The sequence below is a fragment of the Notolabrus celidotus genome, unplaced genomic scaffold (genome assembly GCF_009762535.1).
Source record: "Notolabrus celidotus isolate fNotCel1 unplaced genomic scaffold, fNotCel1.pri scaffold_190_arrow_ctg1, whole genome shotgun sequence".
Classification (NCBI taxonomy): domain Eukaryota; kingdom Metazoa; phylum Chordata; class Actinopteri; order Labriformes; family Labridae; genus Notolabrus; species Notolabrus celidotus.
Window position 1 is genome coordinate 1,753 of NW_023260048.1, and position 11,195 is coordinate 12,947.

General features: G+C 45.3%; 1 protein-coding gene across 1 annotated transcript; it reads left to right on the forward strand.

Moving 5' to 3' along the window:
- Positions 1 to 789: 789 nt before the first annotated feature.
- Positions 790 to 4,455, forward strand: LOC117808956 (uncharacterized protein DDB_G0271670-like; the record flags this gene model as incomplete). Its single annotated transcript, XM_034678626.1, has 5 exons — positions 790 to 921; positions 1,938 to 2,298; positions 2,353 to 2,682; positions 2,719 to 3,015; positions 3,073 to 4,455. Coding segments are annotated over 5 exons (1,470 nt in total), but the record flags the coding sequence as incomplete, so codon positions are not given.
- Between the last annotated feature and the right edge of the window lie 6,740 nt (positions 4,456 to 11,195).

Below are 11,195 nucleotides of genomic sequence, written 5' to 3' on the forward strand. Positions count from 1 at the left end.
CAGCAGCAGTAGTAGCAGCAGCAGCAGCAGCAGCAGTAGTAGCAGCAGCAGCAGCATTAGTAGCAGCAGCAGCATTAGCATTAGTAGCAGCAGCAGAAGCAGCATTAGTAGCAGCAGCAGCAGCAGTAGTAGCAGCAGCAGCAGCATTAGTAGCAGCAGCAGCATTAGCATTAGTAGCAGCAGCAGCAGCAGCATTAGTAGCAGCAGCAGCAGCAGCAGTAGTAGCAGCAGCATTAGCAGCAGCAGCAGCAGCAGCATTAGTAGCAGCAGCAGCAGCAGCATTAGTAGCAGCAGCAGCAGCAGCAGTAGTAGCAGCAGCAGCAGCATTAGTAGCAGCAGCAGCATTAGTAGCAGCAGCAGCATTAGCATTAGTAGCAGCAGCAGCAGTAGTAGCAGCAGCAGCAGCATTAGTAGCAGCAGCAGCATTAGCATTAGTAGCAGCAGCAGCAGCATTAGCATTAGTAGCAGTAGCAGCAGCAGGTTTAATATTCACCGTCTCTCCAGGGGCCCAGAGAAGTTAACAGCTTCACTTCACTCCTTTATTCAGTCATTACATCCACTGTTTCATTATGAGTGTCCTTGAGCTAAAGACGAGTCTCTGCCGGCTCCCCGCTGACCTCTGACCCCTCTGATAACGTCTATACGAGCGCCTCATTATCCCGTGTGGAGTGAGATGATTGAAAAGAAGTTTCCTTTAAAAGATTCAAAGAAGACGAACGAGTGAGAGCGTCTTCCTCCTGGGAATGTTTTCATATTCCTCCTCTCTCTCTGTTCTGTCGTTTCTGTCAGGAGGACAAACTGGACATGTCCACGCCGAAGATGTACAGCTCCTTCATCCCCAATGGGCGGGCGGAGCCTCATCTTCACACCCCCGTACACCAGGGTCTGCAGCTGGGAGACCCAGACCTCAACCTGTCACAGGTGGGACCTCTCTACCTGTAGATTTAGTGTTCATCAAAAACTGTTGTTAGATTAATCTGTAAAGACTTAAAGGGACAGTACGCTAATCTCAAAGTCATTTCACAGCCCAGAGAAACCACATCACTGGCTCGTGAGAGTTAGTCTGGTTTAAGCACCAAGTCCAAACAAACGTTCTCCTCAGACTCTCTCCAAACAGAGCCGGTCTAGACCGTACTCTATGTTCTATTATTAACAAAGACCCAACATCAAGACCGGATCAGATCCAGTCCCCTCTTCCAGACAGGACTCAGTCTGATCTCATCTTAATCCACCATGAGCAGAGCACTTTGCAGCATTTAGCAAGTTACAGTGGCAAGGACAAACTTCCTTTAACAGGCAGAAACCTCCAGCAGGACCAGACTCATGTTAGACACACATCTGCTGAGACCGTGTTGGAGAGAGGGATAGAGGGAGATGAAGAGAGAGAGAGAGAGATGATAGTGGGGAGACGGATAGTAGTAGTTGTAGCAGCTGGAGTCTGGACCACGTCCACAGCAGCAGAGATCCAGAGGAACCTACGAGACAAGGGAGCTCAGGGACTCCAGGTAAGGTCTATGGTTAGTAACTTTAATGGGACAGGAAGAGTTAAAGTGAGAGACAGGCAGAGAGAGGAGAGAGAGGGAAAGACAGGATCCCAGTGTGTCAGTCTAAGCCTATAGCAGCATAACTAAGACCTGGTCCAAGCCTGATCCAGCTCTAACTATAAGCTTTATCAAAAAGGAAAGTTTGAAGCCTACTCTTAAAAGTAGAGAGGGTGTCTGCCTCCCGGATCCTGACTGGTAGATGATTCCAAAGGAGAGGGGCCTGATAACTGAAGGCTCTACCTCCCGTACTACTTTTAGAGACTTTAGGTATGATGAGCAGGCCTGCATGTTGGGAGTGTAGAGTATTGTAGTATTTAACAGATGTAGCTCCCAGTTTGACTCGTCCCCTTGATTTGAACGGTTTGGGTAACGTAGACTCTGATCTGTGTTCAGTCTCTGTCTCAGGGGGATGGCGAGCTGTCCGGCCTGCCCACGCCTGACTCCACCCCCGAGCTCCCCATCAAGAACATGAAGGCTCTGCGGCACCATCAGTACGAGAAGAACCAGAACTGCAACAACGCCAAGGACAACCTCCCCAAATCCGGGCCCAGCTGCTCCGGGTCCAGCATCGGCTTCATGGCGGTCGTCGGGAACTCTTTGACCCAGCAGGTGTTTCCTTTCTCTCATCACCACAGCAACAGTCTGAGCAACGGCGCCGCCCACGGAGCCGGAGCCTCTTCGACGTCGCTACACCTCCCCGAGGAGAGGAAGATCTCCAACGACGAGCGAGCGGCAGCAGCAGCCGCAGGAGGAGGTGGAGGTGGAGGAGGAGGAGGAGGAGGAGGTGGAGGAGGAGGAGGAGGAGGAGGAGGAGGAGGAGGAGGACCGCCCCATCACCATCTCTCCCAGCAGTCCCTCCCTCAGGCGGTGGTGGACGTGTCGGCGCTGGACGAGCTCCTCAAACACATCCACGAGGTCAGCGCGTCGGGGACCGGAGGCATCAAGGTCCTCACCTCCACCTCCTCCTCCGCCCTGTTCCCCGGACCCTCCAAAGGTGGTCTCCATCACAACCTTCATCACCCTCTGCATCACAGCCACCACACCCAGACCCGCACCCACCACTACAACCACAGCCATCACCATAGCAACCACCACAACAATAACAACAGCAGTAGCGGCGGAGGTGGAGGTGGAGGGGGTGGCGGCGGCGGCGGCGGCGGCAGCAGCGGCGGAGGTCACCATCACCAGCAGCAGATCCCCGAGATGGAGTCGCCGTCGTACTACAACACCTCCACCCTCCCCAGGGACGGCCTCCCTAAATGCATAGACGCACCTCCTCAGAACACCTCCTCCTCTTCCTCCTCCTCCTCCTCCTCCTCCAACAACCCCACCTCCTCCACCTCCATCCCGTCCTCCTCCTCGTCCTCCTCCTCCACGCCGCTCCAGCAGCAGGTGATCCCAGAGAGACCCGGAGCGAGCAACGTCTCAGTGACGCGCCACCACTCGCAGCGCCACTCCCTCATCAAGATGGGCAGCGCAGGCGGAGGAGGAGGCGGCGGAGGCGGCGGAGGCGGTGGAGGAAATGCAGGTGGTGGCGGCGGGGGCGGAGCTGTGCCGCGACACCACAGCTTCAACCAGCGGGGGGCGCAGCACGCACACTTCTTAGCCAGGATGAACACCAACAGCAGCAGCAACGGGCCGCCGGGCGTCGGCGGGGCGGCGAACGCCAACGCCAACAACAACCGAGCGAACCAGCGCCCGTCCGTCTCCAGCACGTGTCTGACGCGGCAGCACAGCTACAGCGAGGGGCCGCACATGCAGCGGGCCGCCCTCGTCCGGAGAACGGCGTCGCTCAAACCGCAAGTACCCCCCAAACCGCTGTTCCTCCCGAACGCGGCGACCTCACCGGTAGCAGAGGCGGGAAAATACAAGTACTGAGACCCTGTAGGAGGAAGTGGCAACCAAATCCAACATGGCCGACGCCGCAGGGCCGTGAGACTCTCATCACTCCTCATCACGACCCCTTCAGGCGGGGGGTTCTTTTCCTGCTGCCGTGGCGCCTCCGCCGTCTGAGTCACGACGAGTCTGCGTGCTGAGCCACACACACACACACACACACACACACACACACACACACACACACACACACACACACTCAGATGATCCACCAATAAACAAGAGCTCTGACTCATTCCTTCAGCCGCTCATGGCGACTCTCCCCGCGCCACAGATCCAAACGGGCTCAGGCGAGTCTCAGAGACCGTCTTAAGTGGGGCGAGAGACTCTGATGACGCAGGAGGAGTCCCACAGGCTCTGGAGGTGGCCTGGAAAATTCTGGATTAATGCGGTTTTCTTCAGAGAGCTTTGATCTAACGTCCCCCCGGTTGTTGCACTTTTGGCATCGGGCCCAGACTTTGAGAAAAAGCAGGGACTCAAACTCCTGACACGGACCGGGTCTGCAGACTCTAACGGGGACTCTTCAGTCCTCTTCAGTGAGGACACACACACGCTGAGGTTTGTGTTATCAGGAGGGACGCTGCAGACGACGGAGAGCTTTATTCAAACCGACACAAAGACCCGTCTCTGCTTCACGGTCTGAAATCTAAACGTCAGTGAGTCTCAGATCCGAGCAGCGAGCTCTGACAGAAACAACAAACCAGCTGAATGTTTTTTCCTTTTTGTACCATATTGGTATCTGAACGGAGCGCTAACAGAGAGCTGATCAAAGTCCCACTCCTTTACTTCAATCACACAGGTCCCTTCACTTCACTCTGTATGAGCTGGGACTTCATTTAACCCTTCACTCTCCTCCATGCATCCATGAAGAGTGAAGATCCCCCTGAAGGATCCATATGAAGTCCTACATTCACAGAAAAACTCAAACATTTCCAAAGTTATAAAGTCCGACACTTTCCAGAAACAACTCAGAAAACTTAACATTTTCAGGTTTATAAAGTCGTAGATTCAAGGATTCAAGGTGTTTTATCGTCATTCCAACACAAGCTGCTGCAGGATATGGGACAACATTTAGTTTCTCAGGTCCCGAATGAAGCCTCAAAAACACACAATGAAAGGAAGACATTAGTGATGTCAAAATATTCAAGATATTCAAGAAAAAAGAGTTTATGAAGACGCAAATCTTTGAAGATCTTTCAAGATTTTAAAGTCGTACATTTTTGAGAAAAAACTTGAAATTTTCAAGTTTTATAAAGGTGGAGATTAAGAACAAAACTTTAAAATGTTGAGTTTATAAAGATGTAAATCTTTGAGAAATCAAACTCCAGACTCCGGGTTTATAAAGTCGTACATATTCGAGAAAAAACTTAAAAATGTGGACTTTTTTAGAGATGTAGATTCTTGATAAAAAACTTTAAAATGTTGAGTTTTTAAAGACGTGAATCTTCAGAAATCAAACTCGAAAAATGTTGAGTTTATAAACTCGTACATTCTCGGTAAAAACCTTGAAAAACTTCACAATTCCGAAGTTATAAAGTCGTACTTTTTTAAGAAAAACTCGAAATTTTCAAGTTTATAAAGTCGTAGATTTTAGTGAAAAAAAAGAAAAATATTGAGTTTTTTTAAGACTTAAATCTTCAAGAAATCAAACTTGAGATTTCCGAGGTTATAAAGTCTTACATTTTTGAGAAAAAACTTGAAATTTTCGAGTTTTTAAAGACATAAATCTTTGAGAAATCGAACTCCAGACTCCGAGTTTATAAAGTCGTACATTTTCAAGCTTACAAAATCTTGAATTTTTGGGAAAAACATGAAATTTTTCGGGTTTATAAACTCGTACATTCTTGATAAAAAACTTTAAAAAATCTAAATTTTCGATGTTATTAAGTCTTAAATGTTTGATAAAAAAATTAAAGATGTCGAGTTTTTAAAGACGTAAATCTTTGAGGCAAAACTTAGTTATAAAATCGTACATTCTAAAGAGAAAACTCAACATTTTCAAGTTTATAAAATCTTAAATTTTTGAGAAAAAAACTTAAAAAGTAGAGTTTATAAAGACGTAAATCTTTGAGAAATCAAACTTGAGATTTCAGAGTTTATAAAGTCGAACATATTAGAGAAAAAACTCAAAAATGTGGAGTTTATAAATTTGCAGATTTTTCAGGAAAAACTAAAAATTTCCAACGTTATAAAGTCTTAAAGGTGACATATTGTGCTCTTTTTCATCAACATATATTGGTCTAAGAGGTCCCCAAAACATGTCTTTAAAGTTTATGCTCATAAAAACACTTTGAAATCAGATTCTGGTCTGCCTGAAAAGCCCTCTTCTTCAGTCCTCTCTAGACAGTCTGTTTTCTCTCTGACCACGCCCCCTCAGGAAGTGGGTGTGGCCTCCTCGGCTGTCCGGCACGTTGATCTAATGTTTACATGTTGGCTGAATATACACGGCTGCTCACAGACCCGCGTTACTTCAACCCTCTGAATCTGATCCAGAATCTGATCCTGACGGAGAGGCGCCTGCAGCAGGACCTTTCTGAACCATTGGTCACAGATTTAGTGTTTCTTGTTGTTTTATTTGTCAGCATGTTGACGTGTGTCTTGGTACACAGCTACGAACATGTAGCTATGTGGCTATGCTAACTAGCGCTAGCACTTATCCATGATAAATAAAAATCCTCCACTAGATCTTCAAATCTGCAGACGTGGGGAGTCAAAGCGACCTTTGTGTTTATGAAGACAGCCTACAACTAGCATGCCTCCCTCCTAAGCTCCTTGTTAGCACACATGTGTGCAGGGAATGAAAAACGGAGGAGGGGTTGAGTTGTATTTTATACAGTCTATGGGCTGAACAAGCTCCGAGCTCTGACTTCCTGTTACAGACCGGATATTGTTGTTACGTAACAAAAACACTGAAGTCTGAAACGGCTGGTTTCAGCACACATTTACAGAAAGGTGGAGAAATCAGAACAGGGGCAGAATGGATTCTTTTCATTCTCGGGGGGTTTGTAGACAGGGACACAGATTTCAGGTAAAGAACCATTAAAAAGTCCATTTTGCATGATATGTCACCTTTAATTTTTTAAGAAAAAACTTGATAATTTTGAGTTTATACAGATGGAGATTAAGAAAAAAAACTTTAAAATGTCAAGTTTATAAAGACTTAAATCTGTGAGAAATCAAACTTGAGATTTCAGAGTTTATAAATTCGCAGATTTTCCAGAAAAAAATTGAAATGTTCGAGTTTCTAAAGTCGTAGAATCTTGAGAAAAACCTTTAAATGTTGAGTTTTTAAAGACTTAAATCTGTGAGAAATCAACATTAGAAATGTTTGAGTCAAAGTCGTACATTTAGAAGAAAACTTTGAATTTGTATTTCGTTAACAAGCTCCCCTCTTCGTCTCAGTGCGACGTGCGTCCGATTGAAGCCGTTCTGACTTTAAGATCCCAAAACCTGGAGTCACCCGGTGACACTCGTCCCATCCAACAGAAGTTTCTTTTTCTAACTCAAAGAATGAACAAAAAGCAATAAACCTCAAAGAGAGCTCGCCGCCGGACCAGCAGACACCGCCGTCACGGCCTCAGAGGCGATCCTCACGTGGACCTGCGTGTCTTCTTCAGACCTGTTTGTGGTTTTCATTAAATTAAAGTCTGATCCCAGAATCTGAGGCTGGTTCTTCTGTCCCGGCTCTCAAAGAGAAACCAGACGACTGCAGAGGGGAACAGAGGAGCTACCTGTCACAGACATAAAGGTGCTGCGTCTGACTTCCTGTGAGGATGGAGGAAGAGAGGGTGGATGCACGCTCTGATGGATGTGATCTAATTAAACCTGATGTGTTCGTAGACTCCGCCTCCATCTTTCCCTTTACCCAACACCGAGTTCAAAAACACGTCATCCATTCAGCAGACCAGCACAGAGCATTAACAGAGGCTCAGTGTCAGAGCGTAGATTCAAAATTCAAGAATTTTCATTTCATTATTATTTTCTATATTATTTAGAATTTTTTAAAAATTATTATTATTATCAATCCAGTTCAAATACAATCATCTTGAATTATTTTATTGGACGCATCCATTACAAAGACTACATTTTGAATAATAAACATGTTAAAAATTAATTAAAATAATTCAATTAAAATATTTTTTTTTCAAAAAGGAGAAAATATTTATTTTTTCACTTTCAGTTAAAAAATACACTTTTATTCAGATTTTTACATTTTTAGAATTTTAAGCAGATGAAATTCAAACTTGACTGAAAAGTAAAATGTGCACTTTAGAAAACAAACATTTTCACAACATTTTTTTTTTCATAATTTCTGCTTATAATTCCCACAGGTTCTTGAAAGTGTTCAACTTAAAATCTTGAAAAATAATGCTTTGAACATTCCTCAACTTAAAAACGGAAATTCTTAAATGTTTTCAAAAACATCCTTTAAAAAGTCTCAAATTCAGAAAAAAATATTGCATTTTATTAACTTTAAAAGCTCCTTAAATTCCTGAAAGATCTTAAAATTTATAATAAAGCAGAGTTATTTTAAAATACCAGAATAAACCCTTAAGATGCTTAAAATCTAATGTTTGGTCTCCTCCAGTTTGATCTTTCTACTACAAGACATAATAAAGATGTAATAAATTAAAGAATATTTTTAAAAGAAGAAAATATCATTTTTTTCTCCCTTTCAGTTAAAAATCCACATTTAATCTGATTAATACAATTTTAGAATTTCAAGCAGACGAAATTCAAACTTGACTGAAAGTTAAAATTTACGCTTTTAATAACAAACATTTTTGCAACACATTTTTTTAAAATTTCTGCTTAAATTCCCACAGGTTCTTCAGTTTTCAATTAAATTCTTGGAAAATTTTGCTTTGAAAATTCCTCAAGATAAAAAGGAAAATATTTGCAGAATATTCTCAAAAGTTTACATTTTTATTGACTTTAAAAGCTTCTTAAAGTCCTTAAAGATGTATTATTATAGAGTTATTTTAAAATACAGGAATAAACCTTTAAGATGTTGCTTAAAAACTAATGTTTGGTCTCCTCCAGTTTGATCTTCTTACTGAACGTGGCGTTTCCCTCTCTGTCGGTGTGGATGACTGTTAAGTGAACAGAAGAAGGAGTCGCAGGTCGAGCGTTCAGACGGACAGTAGCAGCTCTGTGTCGGGCGTTCAAACTCTCTTTCCTCTGAATTGTAAACTTTGAGTCCGGCTGATTCAGAAAAACGTCCGGCAGTCAGCCGGACTCAAACTCCCGATCACATGAAGCAATAATGAAGCTGCGGCGATGCTGCAGCAGAGCATCAGTGAGGTTTCCCTGTCTGCTGACGACGCGGCGAGCACGCTCTGCACCAAATGATGCAACCGTGTGAGTCCGCCGGCAGCAGACGGTTCAGGATGGGGGGGCGGCAGGAGGAGGGAGGAAAGGGGGTCTGGGATGTGAAACGCCTGCCAAATGAGGCGAGCGGAGAGAGTCACTCTGCAGCGTGAGTTCCTGGAGAGACCGGGTGATTTAATCCAAGAGGACAAAGCAGCAGCAGCAGCTTGATATTGATTTCTGTTTCATGTCACAGTTTGTATTTGAAGAAGTTACATCATCCTGTTTTCATCTCTCGTCTGAGTGCAGCTGTGGTGTGATGATGCTCCTCGCGGGCCAGGTGTGCTCGGGTCAGAGGGAGACAAACACGAGGTTCAAGTCTCTAAAGTTTTAAATCGGCTGTTTTTGGTTTGCAAGTTAAAGGATTTCACTGCTGCTTCTGGAGTTTCTGCAAAGATCAGAAACAGTTAAGCTTCATGCATGAAACAGACTACTCTGTCTTTGTCAGTGAGTTCAGGAGCCTCATGTTTTAGTTAAGTTATTAAAATCTGCAGACACGGATGGAAACCAAAGAAAGAACTCACCAAACAGGTTTATAAGGGCCTGTGTCCACTAACAGCAGTGCTTGTTGCACCCACGACCTCATGTTCAGATCGCTTCTCAACGATAACTCCTGTTTCTACATCTTGAAAAATGTCATGAGAGATGTCTCACAGCACCTCCACTAATCTCTAAACCTGGATGCGTTGTGCTCCAGCATCTGGAAAAATAGAAGTCTTGTGTATCTGATCCGGAGGACTCCGACCTGCCGGATCAGAGACCCAACCTGGAACGCAACAGAGCAGATCCAGTGGAAGTTAACACATTGACTAGAATAGAAACCTATCAGATCCATCCATCCATTATCTTGACCGCTTATCCCATTAGAGGTCACGGGGGGCTGGAGCCTATCCCAGCTGGCTTCGGGCGGAAGGCAGGGTACACCCTGGACAGGTAGCTAACCTATCACAGTGCTAACACAGAGAGACAGACAACCATTCACACACACTCATACCTACGGGCAATTTAGAGTGATCAATCAACCTGGTGAGCATGTTTTTGGACTGTGGGAGGAAGCCGGAGAGAACCCAAGCATGCACAAGGAGAACATGCAAACTCCACACAGAAAGACACCTGCCAGACCGGGGATTTGAACCAGGAACCTTCTAGCGCTACCCACTGCACCACCGTGCAGCTCCCTATCAGATCCATAGACTGTGTATATAATGGAAAGTGTCGCTCCGCCTTTTCCCATTGTACGGTTTTGAAGCCAAAATATCCCGTTCCAGAACGCTGCCATCGGAGTTTCTCTCTACGGCGGCTGTCAATCACAGCAAACAGGAAGTAAAGCCCTTAGAACACGGTCCTCAGAATTAAACATGGTGGAGGGAGCATCTTACTGTGGGGCTGGTTTGCAGCCTCAGGCACAGGGAGCCTTGTTTTGGTGCATGGCATCATGAAAAAATAAAGTTATGTTGACATTTTGAGGGATAATATGAAGAACTCTGCTCTTAGTCTAGGCTTAGGTTCGCGCTGGGTCTTCTAACAAGACCATGACCCAAAGCAAATGTCAAAATTGGTCCAACATTTCTTCAGTTATCAGGCCCCTCTCCTTTGGAATCATCTACCAGTCAGGGTCTGGGAGGCAGACACCCTCTCTACTTTTAAGAGTAGGCTTCAAACTTTCCTTTTTGATAAAGCTTATAGTTAGAGCTGGATCAGGCTTGGACCAGGTCTTAGTTATGCTGCTATAGGCTTAAACTGACACACTGGGATCCTGTCTTTCCCTCTATATTATGGAAAGCGTCGCTCCGCCTTTTCCCATTATACGGTTTTGAAGCCAAAATATCCCGTTCCAGAACGCTGCCATCGGAGTTTCCCTCTACAGTGGCTGTCAATCACAGCAACCAGGAAGTAAAGCCCTGTTTTTTAACCTGCTAATAACCAACGAAGAAGAAAGTGTTCAGGAAAAAGAGGCCTTGAACACAACACAGTGAAATACTAACTACATATCACCACAGCATACGGAGGGGAGAAACATTCAGACCACGTGTATTTATGTTTTAAAGTTGGACATGGAGACTGAGGTTTGGACCTATACTGCAGCGGGCCACCAGGGGGAGCAGTTTTTGTGGCGGCCTCACTTCGAGCGAGATGACGTCCACTTTATACACAGTCTATGATCAGATCCAGTTCTGTGACGGATCTGGTGGAATTTGGCGGTCAGTGCAAAACGTCTGCGTAAGTGGACACAGGCCCTTAACGTTTACATTCTGAGTTTGTGTCGTTGCACGGTTCTTTATTTCTCTGCAGACTCGCACTAGCGTCTAAATATCGAACGCAGCAGGCGACATCTGAACAAAGAGCCATCGTGACCCGAGCTGTGATGAGTTTTACAACCACAAG